This window comes from Danio rerio, chromosome 10, assembly GCF_049306965.1.
Source record: "Danio rerio strain Tuebingen ecotype United States chromosome 10, GRCz12tu, whole genome shotgun sequence".
Classification (NCBI taxonomy): domain Eukaryota; kingdom Metazoa; phylum Chordata; class Actinopteri; order Cypriniformes; family Danionidae; genus Danio; species Danio rerio.
Genome location: NC_133185.1, coordinates 32,964,830 through 32,984,932, shown reverse-complemented (window position 1 = coordinate 32,984,932; position 20,103 = coordinate 32,964,830). Strand labels below are relative to the sequence as shown.

General features: G+C 37.7%; 1 protein-coding gene across 2 annotated transcripts in view; it reads left to right on the top strand.

Moving 5' to 3' along the window:
* med13a (mediator complex subunit 13a) overlaps nucleotides 1–20,103 on the top strand; it is an 86,815-nt gene that overhangs the window by 52,477 nt on the left and 14,235 nt on the right. For both annotated transcript variants that reach the window (XM_073913432.1, NM_001281468.1), the window contains 8 exon segments: nucleotides 442–555; nucleotides 6,926–7,648; nucleotides 13,497–13,713; nucleotides 17,355–17,382; nucleotides 17,658–17,779; nucleotides 18,102–18,192; nucleotides 18,507–18,715; nucleotides 18,921–19,120. In XM_073913432.1, the coding sequence (XP_073769533.1) occupies nucleotides 442–555; nucleotides 6,926–7,648; nucleotides 13,497–13,713; nucleotides 17,355–17,382; nucleotides 17,658–17,779; nucleotides 18,102–18,192; nucleotides 18,507–18,715; nucleotides 18,921–19,120 (1,704 nt within the window).

The following is a 20,103-nucleotide window of genomic DNA, read 5'->3' as shown; positions in this document are numbered from 1 at the left end:
TAGACTGGACAGGAAGCACTGAATTAAATTTCATTGTTCCACGCCATGGCTTTAAAATCTTGAAGTTGATTTTACCACAGTATTTTCAACAGAGCTTCAGCACTCTTTCCTCTCCTTTACGCTTGAATGACTAAATTAATGCTTAAGTCTATTTAATGGATTATATTTTAATTAATTTACATTATCGATGCCGTTGAAGGAAACTTACGAAATTGAAAACAGTCACATCAACCTTTCACTGGAAGTTTATCAGTGGCTGTAAAACACTTGCCGTGCATTCAGCCCATTGACTTTCAATCTTAAACAAACCCTGAGAAATATTCAGTGGGGTATAGCGTGCAAACAACTAGCCTTAACGAAGTGCCATGAATTTTGTGATTTAGAAGCTATTGAAAAGATGCAGAGATTTGATCCCAATCTTGATTCACTGTGCATCCACAGACGGAAATTCTCTGCCACGGCCTCCAACGGAACCAGCGAGGAGGAGACACTAATAAAAGTGGGCGCCTGGGACTTCGTGGACTCCACACAGAGATCAAACTGCAACTGTTCTAGGTACAGATGTCCAAACTCACTCAGTCCTGTACACTCGTATATACGCTCTCACCGTCCTGCTCCGCTGCTGCTGCTGCTAATCGCTTTTCAGCTCTGATGGTGTCATCTGTCACTCATTAAAATGACAGGCATTACATTTGTCAGAGTATTTAATGAGCTCTTTATGAAAACCGGAAAAAGTAGTTTGAGTGATGGCGTTAAGCGCTGTCTTAAGTCTTGCTCTTAATTCTTTATTTCCTTCTCTGATGTAGAGAAGGACTAAAGCTTGCTTGGATTTCAAAAGTTGGCATGTGTGAATGTCAGGCTGGATCTAGTCTTATAGTTCTGTAAATGGCTTCATTACATTTTGGTTCCTGTGGAGTTCTAAGTTTTATTTATTTTCTTTTACTATACATTTAATTTATTTCACAACCAGAGACATAATACATTAGTCCCCAAGAATGTAAATATACCCAAAATTACCCAAAGACTAGTTTTCAATGGTGCTTCTTTTGCCAAATGTTGAAGGCCTATACCAGAGGTGTCGAAACACTGTCCTGGAGGACTAGTGTCCTGCATATTTTCGTTTAAACACTAATTAAGCACTCTTGAACTAGCTAATCAAACTCTTTCTAGGTATACTAGAAACTTCCAGAGAGGTTGAAGGAAGTTGGAGCTAAACTATGCAGGACACTGGCCCTCCAGGACCGAGTTTGGACACCCCTGGCCTATACTAATAAAATGACAGAATCAAACTATAAACAATACTCGAGTAAATGACAACACCACAACAATATCAAAAAACCAAGAGGTAATTTCCTGAAATTCGACTTTTAATGATTTAAAACATACACATTCTCTAACAGAGAAATTTTGTGGTACCAAATTCCACTGATGCAATGGTCTAGAACAGGGGTGTCTAAACTCGGTCCTGGAGGGCCAGTGTCCTGTAGAGTTTATCTCCAACTTGCTTCAACACACCTGCCAAGAAGTTTCTAGCATATATAGTAAGAGCTTGATTAGCTGGTTCAGGTGTGTCTGATTAGGGTTGGAGCTTAACTCTCCTTGACACTGGCCCTCGAGGACCGAGTTTGGACACCTCTGGTATAGAAGAAAAATAAGCTTGACCATAATGCATTTTTCTAAGTGAAATAATGCAATCAGCTCTTGCTGCACCTCCAGTTACTCTGTTTTCTACGTATTTAAATTGTCAGATAGAAGGGGAGGAGCTAAGCCATGCATAATCTTGTAAACTGCACAACCATTTTTAAACTTAATGATAATGACTGGTTTGGATGGTATCTAGAAAAGTATCTCCTAGGGCTGTGCGATTTGGGGAAAATATCAAATTGCATTTTTTTGTTAGATATTACGATTTTAAAATTTGATTTGCGATTTAATTTTGTAGTCAAGCTTCAGCTCAATAATCTGTATTGTAGCTTCTTACTGCTAAAATATAGTGAGTATTCGTTAAAAGAAAGATATTAACATCTCTTTATCATAAACATTTTTTCAAATTTGTTTGCAAATATTCATAAATTAAACACAAATTACCTCACCTCTTACCTTACCTCTTTTTTTGTAAACAAGTTTAACTCAAATTAAGAAGATAGTGTAGCTTATTATACAAACAAAAAAGTGATACTGCAAAATGGCAAAAAATATGTGTGATTTATATGTAAGTATATATCTCCTATCCACCATTTGGATGAAGTTTTTAAATCCCTCTTTGGTCACTGCATTAAAAGGCACTTTGAAACCAAGATATTCTCATACTACCGACGTAATGTTTTTCTTTAATATTAATTTGTCTATTAATGCTTCTGAAGCGGCAGATGCCATCATCCCACTTGTTCGCACTTTTCTTGTTTATTTGCTTTTTTTATTATGGGTGTTCCGCATTCTGCATTTTGATTGGGCAGAACAAAAGTGTGCTCATTCCATTGGCTAGTAAGGCTGTCACAAACAGCAGTCACACATTTGCCCTGGGCGGGGGAAATTAAATAATATATATTTCATATCACAGCCTCTTGCGATTAGCTAATCGCAACGTTTCAAATCGCGATTGCGACTCGATTTCGATTAATTGCACAGCCCTAGTATCCCCTCTCCTTTTAAAAATAAAACCCCAATATCATCTAGTCTATCACAGCTGTGCCAGAGAGAGTAGTTGAACTCGAGCTCATAAAAAATAAAAAGCAAATGAGAAGCCCATTGAAGTGGGCGGGGCATGTCAGATACTAGATACTTTGGTTAAGATTTGACGAGAAACTGAATAATGAATTGATGTGAGGGAAAAAAACTATCAATTTAGACAGACTACAAGTTTTGGATGTTTATATCTGGTTTAAAAGCATGTTTTGTTACTGTTTATACAGTTTATACACTCGCTTATAGATATAACTAACCTACTGATACTAACCTTTAAAAGCATGAACACAACTTTGATCCAATATGTTACCATATGGCATGGCAGCAAAACTGTTAAGAAGTTATCAGTCTTAACACCCAGCATTAAATTATTATAGAGCTCTGAGTGTGTGTATGTAGTTAATCATTAAAGAGGGTGATAACACTTTTTAATTAATGTATGAAGTGAGTTTGAAAATGCAGCTTAGTTATCATGACATCAAACTATTCAATAAAAAATAAATGAATTGCAAGCAATTGAACAAGTTAAAACGATAACAGAGAAAATCATTTGACTTATAATAATAACATAAATCAATAAATTTGTTACAAATATTCGTATGCATTTTAAATAAAACATAGCAATCATTGCTGTAGTTACTGTCATTGAGTTTAATTATTTGGCAGAAAAGACATGAGACTCACTTGCCAAGTCGCACAGGGCTTTAGAGTGTGACCAATCGTGACTTGACTTGACACACTGATTGTGTGTTGTCTATGTATCCTTGTCTGGATGACAGTGAGATAAGACCTCAGATTCGATATGTGGCTGCACATCACAGTTACTTCACTGCAAACTTTAAATATTGGCTTATCTAAATTGGCTGTTCATTCCATTGAAAGGGGAAATATTGCCAGACAGACGAAGTAACTTTCGGTTTTGAAAGAGAGCGTCTTCAGTGATTAAAGACTGCACACAAATAGTTAGTGGATAAAACACACACACACACACACACACACACACACACGCACGCACACACACACACACACACACACACACACACACACACACACACACACACACACACACAGGATACACTCCTGTGGGCCTGTTTATTATTGATTTATTTAATATTAGATGCACAATACTTAAGTGCAAAAAAGAAAAGTGTAACTTCAGAAAAAGTTATCACTGCGATTTCTGTGGTTGCTGTGTTTCTTTGCGTTTGACTTGTCAGTGGCACGGTATTGCTAAATCACATTTGTTTTAATCACAAAATAAGATTATACAGCCTAATTTAGTGTAATATAGTTTACTTTAATTATTGTAATCATTGTGATGTTAAAATATGCCTCAGTTTCATATTTCAGCCTTGTTTATCCCTTATATAAATATCTAATTGTATACAATGTCATTCAGTCGAAAATTTGGGTGCACCTAACATTTGTGCTGGTGCACCTAGGAAAAAAGTTAGGAGCACCAGTGCGACTAAAAAGTTAGTCTAGAGCCCTGTCACAGAAAAACAAACTAGTTTACATAATAGGTGCACTCTAGGATTATTTTGGCTTGCACTAACAGGGCTTGAAAGGAAAAGCGGTAGACTTTTAGTATCAACGTGTTTTAAAAAGTATTGTTGCTGTTGACAGGATGATAATGGTATTGTACACCAGAAACAGTAAGTGCTAGCAAGTATATTTAGAGTGTTGTTAGTAAAGTTAACACAGACTTGATGTTGTGCGGCTGTGCTGTTAGTGTTCACTTTTTCTTCATTGAGTAGCTGTTCAGTTCAGGCCAAGAGAAGGCCAAGCGCCCTGGGACTGGTGTCATTTGCCAAATATGTTTTTTGGAAGAGACCCAGCATGAGAGGTGTGATGAAACTTGGAGTCCCCCCTTGAAGTGAAAATGACCATGCGCGACTAAGATCCTTTCTGCTTGCTTAGCATTCTGCTTGCATGAGTGTGTGCATTTGCGACTGTCTGTTGTCTTGCATTAGGTTTGTACAGCTGAAATTGTTTTGAGTATGTGGATAAGAGAGGGTATCATTTTACCCCTGACTAGGGCTGGGCGATATGGTTAAAATTTATATTACGATATATTTCTTAATTTTGGTCGATATGATATAATTCTGATATCGATATGAACAATATTAAAAACACAGAAAAAAAAACTGTCAAGAATGCACACAATAGATGTCTGTACCCACAAATGTCTGCAAACTGAATTTGCAAAGTCAATAAACCTCCAGGCTCTTATAACTTTTAGTTTTTTTAAATGAAAACAATACAAAAAAAATGTATGTTCACTTTTTATTTGTATTTAGTCTTTACAAACAAGTAATGTGAAATAAACTGTCAAAAAACTATACTCTCAGACTTGGCTTATTTATATAAATAATATATAGATAGTTCATGGAGGTTAGCTTGACCAACGTGAACAGAAACTTTTATCATGTGGATGTATGCAATATGCATGCATCAAGTTTTTATGTATAAGCGCAAGTTTCATCCATGTTTTGAGCATTCAATAGTATAGGTTTATATGCGGGGAATTATAGGTGTATATGCACGTGTTAAGCGAAGTTTAATTTAAATCCTACATGGCGCCTCTAGCCATCTGTTTGCTTCATAGACTTTTCTTCTGACACTGCTGATTTCTGTATCGGGAAGGTGGATGGTGGTGTGGCGACAGGTTGGCTTAAACGTTTATGATGCCTCATCTTCTGTCATTGCTTCTAACTCTCAGTATGTTCTATTGGGTGGAACAGATTTGATGTGTCCCTAATGCTAGTCGGCATCTCTCTCCCGCACATTTAGAAGAGCAACCAAACCATAAGTTTATCGGAGCTTAAAAAGCCGAACCATTACCACACCACTGCATTAGTCTTTCCTCTCTCATCAACTAATTCGTCTGCATTCTTACTTGTAGAAGCTTGTTCATTCACATCTGTATTCAGGGCACACTTCAGGGCAAACTTTCTGCGACGGAGCTAACCAACTGCTGTGCTGCTGTGCTGCTGAGCGCTGGCAGCTTGTCGGTATTGTCACTTGCGGGATGACGTACATCATGCTCTTTCTGACGGCTGAGCACTGACCGTCACAGTGACATTACACAATGTATAGGATTTTATAAATATAATAAAATATATATATATGAAAATTTATATTGAACTACCAAAAATGAGTTTCAAAGTCATATCACCCTTTTAAAAAAGAATTCTATCGCGATATATATTGATATAGAATTATTGTCCAGCCCTACCCCTGACTGCCATATGTTGAGATTGTTTAACTGGCAGGTTTGTTTGTGCAGGTAAATGTTTCTCTTTTTAAACGCTTTGGGATAGTAAGGTTTCTGTAAAAATGTAAAAGTATTATCCTCCAAGTCGATTAAATATGCTGACGCTCAAGAAACATCTATTACTGTAAAAAACATTGTGCTGTTTTTGTGGAAACTGAAAAATGTCCTATTTTCTGGATATTTTGATTAATACAAAGTTGAAGAACAGCATTTATGTGAAATTACGGTCTTTACTGTAACTTGATCAATTTAATGTGTGCTTCCAGAATAAAACAATATTGCTGATTCCAAATGGTAGTTACTGGGGTCATGTCTTCACACTGTCTTAGTTGTAACCACACTATTTAATATATGAACTAAACTAAAGCTTCCTTACTTTGTAACATGAGTGGTTGTTGTGAAAGCCTTGCTTTTTTATCAGAGGGATGAAAGCAGTATATTTTAAGCCTCTGGTTGTAGCTACAGGCTTGTGTGTTGAGATTCTGTGGAGGTTGAGGTAGTAACTGCCTCTTAAGAACAACATAAACGGAGACATTGTAATAGGGAACCCACAGGGAAACACTGGCAGCTGCGGTGCTTCACATATCTGTGAGAGAGTGTGGACACACGTTATCAGGGCAGACAGACTCTGATATGAGTAGAGCGCTTGTTGTTAAAAGGGTGCTTTCTAAAACCTGTCCTTGGACTCGACAAGCAGAGAATCTTTATTCAAATAGTGTTTTTTCAAAGATCCAATAATAGTTTGAAAATTCTAAATAATGAGCTAATTAAGAAGCTGTTACATTTCTCTGTTGCGAGTCTCAAAGGCCTATTAAGCCTGAAAGGAAATGTTATGAACTCTCACAGTGAAAAGAAATTAATACCAAAAAAAAAGATTTCTTGTAATAGACTTTGATATTAATGATTTCTGCAGATCATAACTCATGTCCTGTTGTATTTAAATATTTTTCTTTTTTTTATCAGGCACAAAACACTGAAGCAGAGAGCAAGCAGCACACCTGGCCAGCCACCCACCGCCGGTCAGACGCAGCAGCCGCCCATCAAGCACAAAGCTGGGGAGAAGCCCGAGAAGGGAGACAAGCAGCAGAAACGGCCGCAGACGCCTTTCCACCACCGCAACTCAGTCTGCGAAGATGTTACAATGGAAACTGACGCCTCTGCGGGCCAGCGCTTGGCTCTCAGAGGTCAAGAGAGTGGACGATTTCCTGGGCTCAGGCCTACTGATGTGGGCACTGGCTCGAAACCTCCACAGCTACACAGTGGGGCTGGATCTACCGTAGGGAGCAGTGGCCCAACAGAGATGGTCGGCTCTCCTCAACCGCCACCGCTTAGCCCTCACCCCTGCGAACGTGGCGAGGAACCCTCAGACACCATTAAGAACCCCTCCACTCCACAACATTTTTATCCTCCCTCCACAGAACCCTGCCTTTTGCCCCAGAAGGGTCCAGATGACGCCCGTTTGGAACCCCTCACCCAACCTTTCCCCCCTGCATACCCCGAGACCCTGGAGCCCACCCCGTATATCAGCGCAGCAGTAAATATGGATGACGATGGAAGTCATGCCCCATGGAGGTTCTTTAACTTGCCTCGTAGGAAAGATGCAGAGTTTCCTACGCCGACACTACCGGGAGACAAACTCCGAGAAGAAGCGTCACTCGGAGCTGAAGGGATTATGTCTGTTACTGAGTGAGTATCAAGTTCTGTATAGGCACCATGCAAAATCTCATTGACTTATTCTGAAAGTAAATTGGCATTGCTGGGGACACCTAGCAGGGATCCAGACTAATGCTGCGGTCACACTAGAGTTTGAGCTTGCGAAATTCTGTTGTGCAGTGCTGCGAAAAGACGTGGAATTAAACAAGATTATTAGACATTAAAAAAGGGAGCATTTGGTCCATATTCTGTTTTTCTGTACAGAGAGGTCATGTTTTGATCTTCGATTGGTCTCACACAGTCATGTGATGTGATTTTGCATGTCAGAGGTACCAAGCTTGAACTTTGCAACAGTGACATGTGAAACTTGTTGCACGATCTTGCATTTTTGCAGTGTGACCATGGCTTAACATTTGTGAGTACTGGGACCGTTGGTGGCACTAAGGTTTGATTTGGGAGCACTGCACATGTAGTATTTATAATTAATGTAAATTTTACATATTTATGTCTTCTGCTTTACACAGGAGATTGACATGGAATCCTGGTGTAATTTTTTATTAAGAAAAGCAATACCATCTGATAAATATTTAGCATTAGTTGATAGATCAATGATAATCTAGACATTTAGTGTACATAAAAAAAATATATATATTTTTTTTTTTACCAAAATACTATAATCTAATATATATAATGCAAATGAAATAAATTATTAACATAACAAAATTCATATGATTATCTTTATTTCACCACCAATTATTCTGTTTTTATTGCTACAGTTAAACTATGGCACTGTCTTCTAGCCTTCTAACCTGGACAGTGTCTAAGTAGTTCATATTGGAAATTTTTATAATAGGACTGCACAATTTTGGCTAAAATGAGAATCACAAGATTTTTCTAGAGTCATCCACCATAATTTTGTTCTCAAAAAGTTAAGGTTCATGCATCGTTTTGGCACCGGTATCGTTTTAAAGGTATAGATTTAGCACCGATACCAGCGGGGTTTGATGCGCGAATGAAGTTGGTAAACTCAAATGTTCACGCGGCTATTTACGCGTGAATGTCGCGGTTTATCCACGCGTTCCGTGTCTGGTGTGAACACAGCATAATATGCGATATGATCATTTAAATAATGTGAACGCTTTCGGTTTTAATATTACTGCTGAGTATGCTCATGTCATGACTGCCGTCACTTTGAGTTCAGTTTGCAACAAACTGAACGTTATTTACAACTTTTATTACCTGTTATTCACAGCCTATGCAGGTTCTGTTCACTAAAGTAGACATCATTGGCGGACACGCATGCGTTCTCTCGCTAGTAAACAAACAGAGCTTCAGCTTGCTGCTGTGAATACGACATTACATTATGACAAAAATTAAATTTTTGGGTGAATTATACCCTATGAATACCGCCTTTATGCTTTTCTTGTGACCTTGAAAATATAATTGGCTGAATTAAGCCATTAGCCGCACTCGGAAGTGAAAATGAAACTGGCCGAACATCATTAAATGATCATATCGCATTTTACGGTTATGATTACGACAAGTATTTGATATGTTTTTTTTCTTTTACTTTAGAATTATAAGGTTCTATCTGACATTTTTGTCAATTGAATTATTGACATATTCTTATTAAATGACTACTTATTGTTCACAATTTAAGACTTAAATTTAAGACTAAAAACTAAACAATTGTTGCACACATACTGTTTGCTATATGGATTGCAAAACTTTGAAGCTCAATATCTCAAAATCATTTAGAACGCAGATAGAACCTTATAATTCCAAGGTGACAATATGTTTAAGAATTAACAATAATAATAGCCTACTCATATGAACCTTTATTTTACACCTAAAGAATCAAGAGAAAGAATCGGGATCTTGATTTTAGGCAAAAAAAGAAAATTGTGAATCTCATTTTAGCCAAAATCGTGCAGCCCTATTCAGTGGAATTGCAAACAACCAAAGAAATGCATTTGCTTTGACTCACAAAATAGGGCTATCTTTTCTCACATATATTCTTAGCTGTTAAATGCACATTGCCCGGTTGTCCAGTAGCATAATTTTGTTTTGCTTTTAGTACAGTCAGCGATATCTTATATGCATTGCTTGTGTTGGTAAATAGATCGTACCTCTAGTGCGATCTCTGACAAAATATAGTCACACTTGTGGGGAAAAAGTTTTAAAATGCAAACATATTAAATGCAGTCTGTAGCCCTGGCCAGTGAATAAATCCAGGGTTCCTTTTCCCCATCTTTTTCTGACTTTTCAACCTGTTCACTCACCCTTTGAATTCAGTAGGCTGTACTTTCAGACCTCTGTATGTAAATGAGCTCTGTTTAGATTGGCTGAGAGGTTGTTCATCAGGACAGACCAGATTATTGAATGCTGAATAGTCACTGATATTCAAATGTGAGCGATCATGTGGTAATGTACTTATGGCACTGATAACCTTTATAGCCTGATTTCAGAACAGCCCATTTCTGCAGGTTAGTTAAAATAGGCTCTGTTGATTCTTTGCCTTGTGATTTTTGTCTGTACGACTGCATGCATTATCAAAAGTATATGGAGAAATCTTGTTTTCCCCTCACAGCTTCCCTTTAAGACTTACTTTGATTACATTCGTTTTTAAAATCCCCCTGAAGTCTCCTACAATGCAGTGTGCTGAAAGTACATATCTTTAGGATTTAGAGCTCTCCATAACCTGTAAACAGCCAGGAGAATTGCATTGTGCATTTTTCTTATGTAATAACGGCTTAAGTAACTGTTTCTAAAGTGAGAGCGGGGGGTACCCTGCGGACCCCCTTAATCCTCTCTGCTCACAGTGCTTTTATTTCCAGCAGCCGGAGTTTGTTAGCGAGAACCCCTAATACTGAACCCCAAAGCCCTTGTCTTGTTTGTAAAATATGTGTTTTGAAATAGCTGTGGTTTAGCTCCCCATACAGTCAAACACGCACACAAAACACACACTTGTTTCAGGTAGAATTTTCTTTCTCTTAGTGCACACACCAGTGTTAATCTCTTGCAATGTGCCCCTTTGACATCATTCTTCACTAATGTGCAGGCACAGCACTGTTTTGAACTAGGAGATTATGGGTCCATCTCACACATGCATACAAACACTCAGGGGTTTAAGTAGGGACTTTGAGCAGAAATGAGCAGGTTAAGATTTTAAATAACAGTTTTTGCTCCGAAGAACAAGACTGATATAGAATTTTAGAGATTGCTTTTCTATATGCTTTGTAAAATTGTCGGACTTTTGCTGACACTGATCTACACTCCATTTAAAAGCTTGAATTTTTAAGATGTTTTTTTAGAGAAGTTTCATTCTTGCCAGAGCTGTTTGTTAGATAAAAATAGTAATATTGTGAAATCATGCTGCAATTTAAAATAGTTTGTTTTTTAAAATGTTATATAAAGTTATTTCAGAAGCAAACTCCTCAGTCTACACTTTCCAATGATCTCCTCAGGATTCAGTTTCCTATGATCATTCAGAAATCACTTTAATTTGCTAATTTGGTTCACAAGATTTGTTCATTTTATTTGTTTTTCAGCTTAATTTTGTGTAAAAAAATATGATTTTTTCTTCTTCAAGTGCTTAAAAGAAAATTATAAACATTTACTGTTCCATTACAATGCATTCATTCATTCATTTTTCCTTTGCTTAGTCCTTTTATTCATTAGGGGTCGCTACCATGTAATGAACCACCAACTTATCCAGCATATGTTTTACACAGTGGATGCCCTTCCAGCTGCAACCCAGTACTGGGAAACACACATACTTTATAGCCAATTTAGTTTACCCAATTCATCTATAGCACATGTCTTTGGACTGTGGGATAAACCAGAACACCCGGAGGAAAAATCAAGCGAACATGTGGAGAACATGCAAAAATGATACTTCAGAAAGGACTTGAACCAGCAACATTCTTGCTGTGAGGTGACAGTGCTAACCACTGAGCCACCATGTTACCCATTACAATACAATTCATCATTAATAAATAAAATGTATTTATTTCTTTAAAAGAAAAATCCCTGATTCCAAGCCTTTGAACAGGAGTGTATGCGATATTATAGAGAATCCAATAACCTCAAAGCTTATTGAAAATGTATATAATTACTTTAAATTAAAGGTAGATATTACGAATGTGACATTCATTAATTATGAATGGGATGGTTGCAGTCACAGTATAGGTTTGATCACTTTTCATGTTTGTCATCCAGCCAAAATGTGCAGTAATAAGCTAAAGAGTGGACAAATTGAAGTTTGAAAAAATGATAAACAAAGGGTAAAGTAAGGATGCGATCAAATCCACCACATATGCACACTTGAGACATGCACATACCCTCCAGACTTCCTGGAAGAGCTCCAAAGGAAGCTTTAGCTGTGGCTACCTTGATTTAAAAGGAGTCATTTGACACTGGTGTCAGTGCTGTTTGATGACAGTCTCCAAGTAAGCCGTGACATGTTTACATGTATGAAGAAGTGTGCATGTTCTCCGCTTTCTCTAGAAATGCAGTGTTTTACTTTACTTTGTGGTAATATGCATCATTAAAATTCTGCGTTTTTAGCAGACATTCATCACCTTTGCTGTGTCACTTTGCATCTAAATAAAATAAAAACGTTTGGGTTTTGGTTTAGCCTATAATGTCACATTTATTAACATGAGATGGGGTTTGTTGAATCTGTTAAAGGGGGAATATTAGAAGGATGTACTGAATATTTGGCTCTCACTGAGAATGTTTGGACACGTTTGTGTGAATAATGATAGCGTAGTATGAACTTTTCGTCCATACCATTGCAAGTGAGAGCTATTGAAAGCAGCGACTTTAGGCCCATCATAAATAAAGGAAGCTGCAGTGTTTTGACAAAATAAAGTGCACATATCACTCAGCCATGCCGTTGTGTTCCAGGAAGAATGCTTGTTGATAGTATTAAGTCAAAAAAAAAAAAGAAAGAAAGAAATAAAGAAAAGAAAGAATCTCTCAGGAGAAACAAAAAATGTTTGGTCAGAAGATGCTTTAGTATGTGTGCTTCATGCAGAGATGATGTTTAAAAATGCATTTAACTATTTTAGGTTTCAAAAGTGGCTTGCATCTGTATTATTTTTATTGTAAACTTGTTGTTAGCCTGGAGTTGCCTGAGATCAGAAAAAGGAAGCAGTACGGTGGTTTTAAAAAGCGGTCTCTGTTTGCCAAAGTGAGATGTAATAGAATGCAGAGCGATCCCAGGATGCACTTGGCTAGTTTCCTCTTGTGTCCATTCTCCTGTTGTGGCCCAGTGTAATCCTTGTGCTCCCTGGGGCCTCAAAATGGGTTTAATCTCTAGCCAGTGCAAATTTGTGCTGTCGCTCCCTTGATCAGAGTCTCAGTGGTCTGATCTGTTAAGATGACAGTGGCTGGTACATACCATTCAACCAACAGCAGGGATGTTTGAATACCAAAGGCACAATAGACTAGCAGAGACCTCGAATATCAAGGTTTTGGAGGTGTCCAACTAATATCTGGATACCAAAGCCATATATACTTTATTTAATTTCTTAATTGATCTTCATCTTTATTTTTGTCTGCAAAATCATGATAATTATGATAATAGATTATGTAATCATGGAATATTGGTGTTTAAAAAAAATAGACACATGGGGATAATACGACTACAATTATTAAGTTATCTTGAAGCTTGTAAAATATAACAAAAAAAATCCATATTCAGCTAATATAGTTTTTGTTGTCGTTAATATGTCCAGTTATTTTATCTTTAATCCCAAATGTGGCCTACTTGATTGGCCTGTGTGATATATTGATGTCTGGGCAGTATGGTTGCAAGTGTAGTTTAGTCAAAGTTTGCCCCTATAAATTATTATTTTTTTGTTGTCCTACCCAGGTCAATGGCAGCCTCCAAAAGACTGCTTAAGGTCTCAGATGAGCGGATCCAGATGTACCTGCAGCGACAGAACCAGCACCTGGCTGCAGCCATCACAGACGGCGACCACGAGCCAGAGGTCGACCCTTATGCCTTTGTCGACGGAGATGTCAAGTTCACGTTCTCGGATAAGAAAGACAAAGCTGGATTAGAGAGAGAACCAGGAAAGAAACACAAGGTAAGCACAACTTTTTGCTAAAGTTAACCATCTAGTCTAAAAGTGACCATTAAGTTTGACATTGGTAAGATTTTAGCTATCATAGGATTTCTTTTTTAACTTTGGGGAAAAATACAGTAAAACACCAATTTTGTGAAACCTTATATAAACTGTTTGCTATATTAGTATAGGTAAATTTTTTGTAAACAACCGTTTTAGTCCATTTGAAATCAATCCAAATTTGCAATGTTTACTTGGCTAGCTCAAAATGTTTTTTTTTTTTTTTTATAGGTGAACGATTATACAGTGTTTTGTTTTGTTAATCTTTTGTCAGAGTTGAGCATTTAAAGTGGTGGTCCATCAAGGTTGATGTCAGTTTGATGGCTTCAACTACAATAATCTTTACTATTCCCCTCTTACCCATATTTTTTTATTTAATGCATGCTTTCTGAAGAAAGGGTTAAAATCTTTCAATGTTACTGTCCTCAAACTAGGGCTGCACATAATATCGTTTCAGCATGAAAACATTTTACATTACATATATATTCAATAATATGGGTACAATGCAATATCGATATGCTGATTTATTGTGATAACCCACAATACATTATCGATGTAGCCAAGTATTGATATTTATCTAAAGATACAAAAGATCTGAATTAATTCATCAGCCATGCACTGCTATAGTTTATCACTTACGCAGCAGTACATGAGGTGGCGCTTCTCGTAATGGCGGATCGAACACATATTAATATTGTGTTCTACAAAATATATATGCTGTTAATGAAAGAAATACATCTTAACTTTTTGAGGCATTTTTCCCTCTTTATTTACAAATATCATGATATATTGTGGATGGTTTTCTTGTGATATATTGCTGATATTGTGGTCTATCATCGAGAGCAAAATATCATGATAATATTAAATCATTTTACTGTACCTGAATATCTGACCTTTTTTTAAACTCTGCTCCATCTTATTTTTTACGCTTGCAATTTCTTTAATTCACTCCTCTACAAGATTATTAAAATCAAATGATTTCATTCCAAATAAAGCTATTCAAATCATCTGCCAAAATTGATTTTATATTGTAATATATATAGAAGAAAAATAAAATATCACAATATCAGAAATTTCCAATATCGTGCAGTCCTACCTCAAACCTTTAAACGATAGTGTAAATCTAAAGGTTCCTTTCACTTTTTACAAGCCAGTTTCAGTTTCATTTGGGCATTCAAAGTTCCGGAAGTAAAGTGGTTGTGAAGGCATGCCATTTAACATGGGCCTCTACTCCTTGTGAGAAGGAATTTGAGATGCCGCAGATTCTCCTTTGGCAGTGTAGCATGTAATATGCTGGCATCATGTCTGCTGTCTTCAGCTCATGGGAGATTCCCATCTGAGATCTGAATCTGACACCCTCAAACGTGGAGGAGAGAGCTTGAATAGAGGGGGCGAAGACAGTCTCTCCCATTCCTGTTGGATTTTCACACATACTTTTAGCCTCGTTTGTGGCAGCTGCGGAGGCTGAACAAAAATCAGCTTTGTCCTTCTGTACTGAGTTCCTCCATTTCTCAAGAGCTTTTTTTAGTGCACACTCCAAGAATTACACGTCATTTGTGTATTTTGGTAACCTTTCAGCCACTTTTAACAGTCGCAGAAAAGGTTTAAGTTATGTGGGCCATATGGTACAACACAATCTCATATCCTACAGTGCACATATGTGTCTGCGTTGCATATAAACACACACAGCGGCTTTCCTTTGTTGTAAAATACATAGTCTACATAGAAAATTGCATCCTTAACTCATGTACTCCACCCCAGGGTTCTGCTATCGATTACGGGGCGGAGTGATTTGCATGTACAGGCGTTTATTACAGAGTTGGTCATTAGGATGTGAAGTGTGTGTACGGAGGAACAGATTACACTCTTTATGCAGAGAGACGGCCTGCAGCGTAATGAAATTATGCACGCCGTAATGAATCTCCGCATAGCGTGCCGCTTGCATTGTAATGGTGGCTCTGGGATGTGCAGGTTGCATCGGGGGCAGGTTAAGGGTACGGGCTGGGTTTCGAGGGGGAAAACTGCAGTCCTGTTAGCTTGTGCTGTTATCTTCTATTACGGTGTTGTTTATTATGCAGTGTGTGGAAGATGTAATTTAGTGGCAAAGTATAAATATGCTTCTGCACTCTCTCCCTCCCTTGAGTGGTTTTATTCAAGTGAAAATATGATTAAACATCAACATTGATGCAAACACAATTATTTTTGGGTTAACAAAAAGCTAATCCGAAGTAGTCGCTTGTCAGTGTATTTAGGTAGTGTTTATTTAACCATTGTTCTAGGGCTGGGCGATACAGTCAAGATATGAGTTTTCATATCAATAATTATTGATTTTATTTAACACTACATTTAGGGATATTATGACTTTTTTATTTAACCACTTTATTTTAATTTACCAACATTACTAAAGCAAATACTTTTAATAGTCAAAACCAAAAATATTTAACCAAAATATCTCTTCATGATAATAACATAAGTGTCAAAGAGACTCTTAAACTCAATAAATAAAATGTTACAAAGTGTGTGCAATGGTTAAGAGTAAATACTGATCAATCAAAGCAAACTTTAAGGTGTGAATAATAAAGATACAGTAAACCTCAAACTCTGTCAATAACACAAATTATGATAATCAAATCTCCTCACTGCTGCTATACGGCTCTCATTTTCACGCATGTTGTTATTCTGACCTAAAGTGACAAGAGCGTGGATTTTTTTGATTATTTACAAAGGACTTTGCGCTTGTGCTCTCCTGGCGTCTCTTGTAACTAGGTGACCATCAACCGTTTTTTCATATAATGACAAACAGACAATCATTTCTGCAGCTCCCATGCTAGTTTATGGAGAAAAGTAAAAAATGCTGCAGTGTTAGGGTGTGCTATGTTTGTCTGAGGGAATTAATCTGTCGTTATTACTGAAATGTGTATATTCCATACAAAGTGTGATGCAGGTTGGTTAGTTCTACTTGCATGAATCGCACTGCGCTTGTGACATCCTGAAAAGTTCAGATGTTTTCAACTAGGTGCTTGTAAAAAATGCATGCAGTTCACATGGGCGCATCGCTCCCATATATGCGTTGAGCAAGTCACGCCTCCTTTGGAAATGACAAACTGACACTCTAAGCTTATTAGCACTGCTTCCAGGGCACACTCAGAAGCAACATTTTAATAAAACTATAGCCTTCATACCCAAACTACATACCGAATCTTTTTTTAAATTTTATTAATATTGACAATCGATACCGATTTTACCGCCTAGCTCAGAATCATTTTTGTTTGATTGTAATCAATTACATACTGTAGCTTTCATTTAAAGTTATCTTGACATTATCAATATGATTTTTTCTGACACATTTTGACTTTTTGACATTTTGATTTTTTTTTTAAACCTAGTGAATAAACTCATAATGTGATTGTGTTTTGTGAAATGTTAAAAGTGTCTAAGAGTAAGTTGTATTTTTATTGTAAATGTATTCTGTTTTTTCCAAGCTCATTCAGTATTGATGTGTGTCAAAACATACTCTGCTTGTCTAATCTCACAAATCTTTGTGCATCTCTATTATATATTGCTTTTTTTAACATTTCCTGTTTTGTTTTGGTTTCTTATAGGGAGAAGATGGCAATGCTGCATCTGATGGTAAGAATTGTCCTGTTACACTCCAGTGACTCTCTCATGAACCCTTCTCAAACCCTGAGTCCATTTATTTTATTTGAAATAGTTTCCCAGTTGACAGCCTGGGTCAGTTTAGTGTATTGTTGCCCATAAAGGTTAAATGTGTTCGCTGAGGGAGGGAAAGGGCTTGTCCTGATGTGGTCTCAAGTCCAAGCTGTGGTTACGCTAGATAAAGCTGGAGAATGGGCCTGTGCGTTAAACTCTCCCTCACTCTTCCTTTTTCTTTTTCTCTCTCTTAGATGCTCAGCGGGCTGCAGCCCATAACCGGGCTGCTTCCACCAGCCTCATACATGATTCAGACCTGGCAGTCTCCATCAAAGACCTAGACAACCTCTTCAACTCAGATGAGGACGAACAAACGGTCAGTATCAAACTGTCAATCTGTTTTCCCGTTGATTTTTAGCCTGTAAAGAGTTGCGTCACTGTGAAGATTTGCCAAACCAGCAGATTTTTTTTTTTTCACGCAATCTGACGCAAGGCCTTGGAGTTGATTTCCATACATAATTAGAAATTGAAATATTATCAATATGCAATCAAAATAATTACTGTTAAATATTACAATTGCTTTGCTATTGGAAAATAAGGCCATGTTGTAATGGAAATTTATTTTCTTCCAGAAATTGCTGCAATTTGAATGAAATCGTAGTCCTGATTTTTTGGCTAATTTGTGTGTTTCTCCATAGCCTGGAGCGCGGAGAGCTGTAAATGGAGCAGATGAGAAGTTTGGCAGCAAGGAGACAAAGCCAGCCACATTGGACCCTGTCTCCTGTATAAGTGAGCACAGTCTCGGTTTCTATAAATACACAGGTTTTGCTTCATCATTCAGACTCTGTATACTGCTCCCTGCTGGCCACTCTGACAACTTTTAAGTTGCATGCAGTGAAACAGACATCATGCACATATTTCTTTGAGTAAGAACTGCATGTTAGTATTCTACAGGGATAACGTTTTTATATGTAACACATCACATATTTTATCAATATATTTTTTCAGTATTAAACACAAATACTTATGGATATACTGCCATGCATCATTCCTCTGTCCTTTCACTAACATGTCATCTTTTTCTTTGCTTGTCCCTCCCTCAGGCACAGCCGATCTTCACCAGATGTTCCCTACGCCTCCGTCTTTAGAGCAGCACTTCATGGGTTACTCCCCCATGAACATGGGCAGTAAAGACGGCTGTATGGAGCCTGGCTCTGGCCTCAACGCTCTGGATGGCCCCACTGCTCTGGGTGGCCCATTTAAAATTGAGGTAGAGGAGAGCTTCTGCAGCCCCAAACCTTCTGAAATCAAGGTGAGATGCTACATTATACATGTCCTAAATTTGTGAAATTCAACAAGTTGTCCTCGTTTTAAATAAAAACTCGCAAAAGCATAATTTTTTCTATGATCTGTAGGCATTGAGTTGATATTTCATTGTGTGCATTTGTCAGTTTATATGCTGAGAATGGGCTTAATCTCTAGCAAATTAAATGTTTGTTTCTTTATCTTTTTTTTAGGACTTCTCATTTGTGTACAAGCCTGAGTTGTGTCAGCCATTTGTGGGGTGTTCAATGTTTGCCCCGCTGAAGTCATTGCCCAGTCAGTGCCTGCCCCCTATCAAACTGCCTGATGAGTGTGTTTACAGGCCCAGCTGGACAGTGGGAAAACTGGAGCTACTTAATTCTGTACCTGCTATGACCATTTTCAGCAAGGATGGGTGAGTTTTATATTTAGGGTAACACACAAATTCACTAAACCCCTGCCAAATAACTAATATAATATAGCCAGCAATCTGAAAAAAAATGCTTGCAAAATGGTTATCATGCAGAAAAAAATAAGCTGTTATATTAAAGGTCATCTAATCCTGCTAGAATTTTTGACCCAGACATTTTTTCAGTGAGAACTGAAAGTATGATCTAATATTCTGTGCAGTCAGTTACACCCACACAGCCCTTGTTCTTATAGAGAATGAAAGCGAGGAACAGGTGTTAACACACTGATAATTAGCCTGTCAAATCCATCTGCTGCCGCTGTCCTTTTATTTTCTTCTATTTAGAGGTGCTTATCTCAGAGCTTCTTCAGTGTCCACACTTAAGTCATGCTGTGTTTCTCATGGACTGGTTTATTTGAATAGCTGGTGTTTGCTCTGGTGGCCACATTTGATTGTTATTCTCGCTGTGTTATTCATAATCTTGTCATCTGGATTGCTTTTTCACGTGATGTGATGCTCCTATGTCTGGGTAAACTTCAGCTACTGGCTTTTATTGCACAAGGCTAAAGTTGGGCTTGAGTTGCGCTGCTGAAATGCATTGTCACACTATGCTCCACCTTGAAAAAAATGATTTAATAAAGTTCTTGTCATTCATTAGTTTTAGAAAGAAAAAGAACACTGTGTTCTGGGACAAAATATTTGATGTTGCTAGGAATTAGGTAAAATCGAGAGAATAGGGAGGGTGTTGTGAATAGTCAATGACAAGGCGATAAGTCTGGTTGTAAAGTCCACGTTTGTTTTAGTCAGTCCAAAAGCCTTTTATGAGCTGGTTAGGCTTCTTTTATAATCCACAGCAGCTGGGGGAGAGGGCCATGTCTTCAAATGGGGGACCTTCAAACGGCTGCCTGTTTTTAAAGGCCACCGGGAGCCACACTCGGCATTCTCACACACACACACATACACGCATGGTCCATGTGGCACAAGCTGTG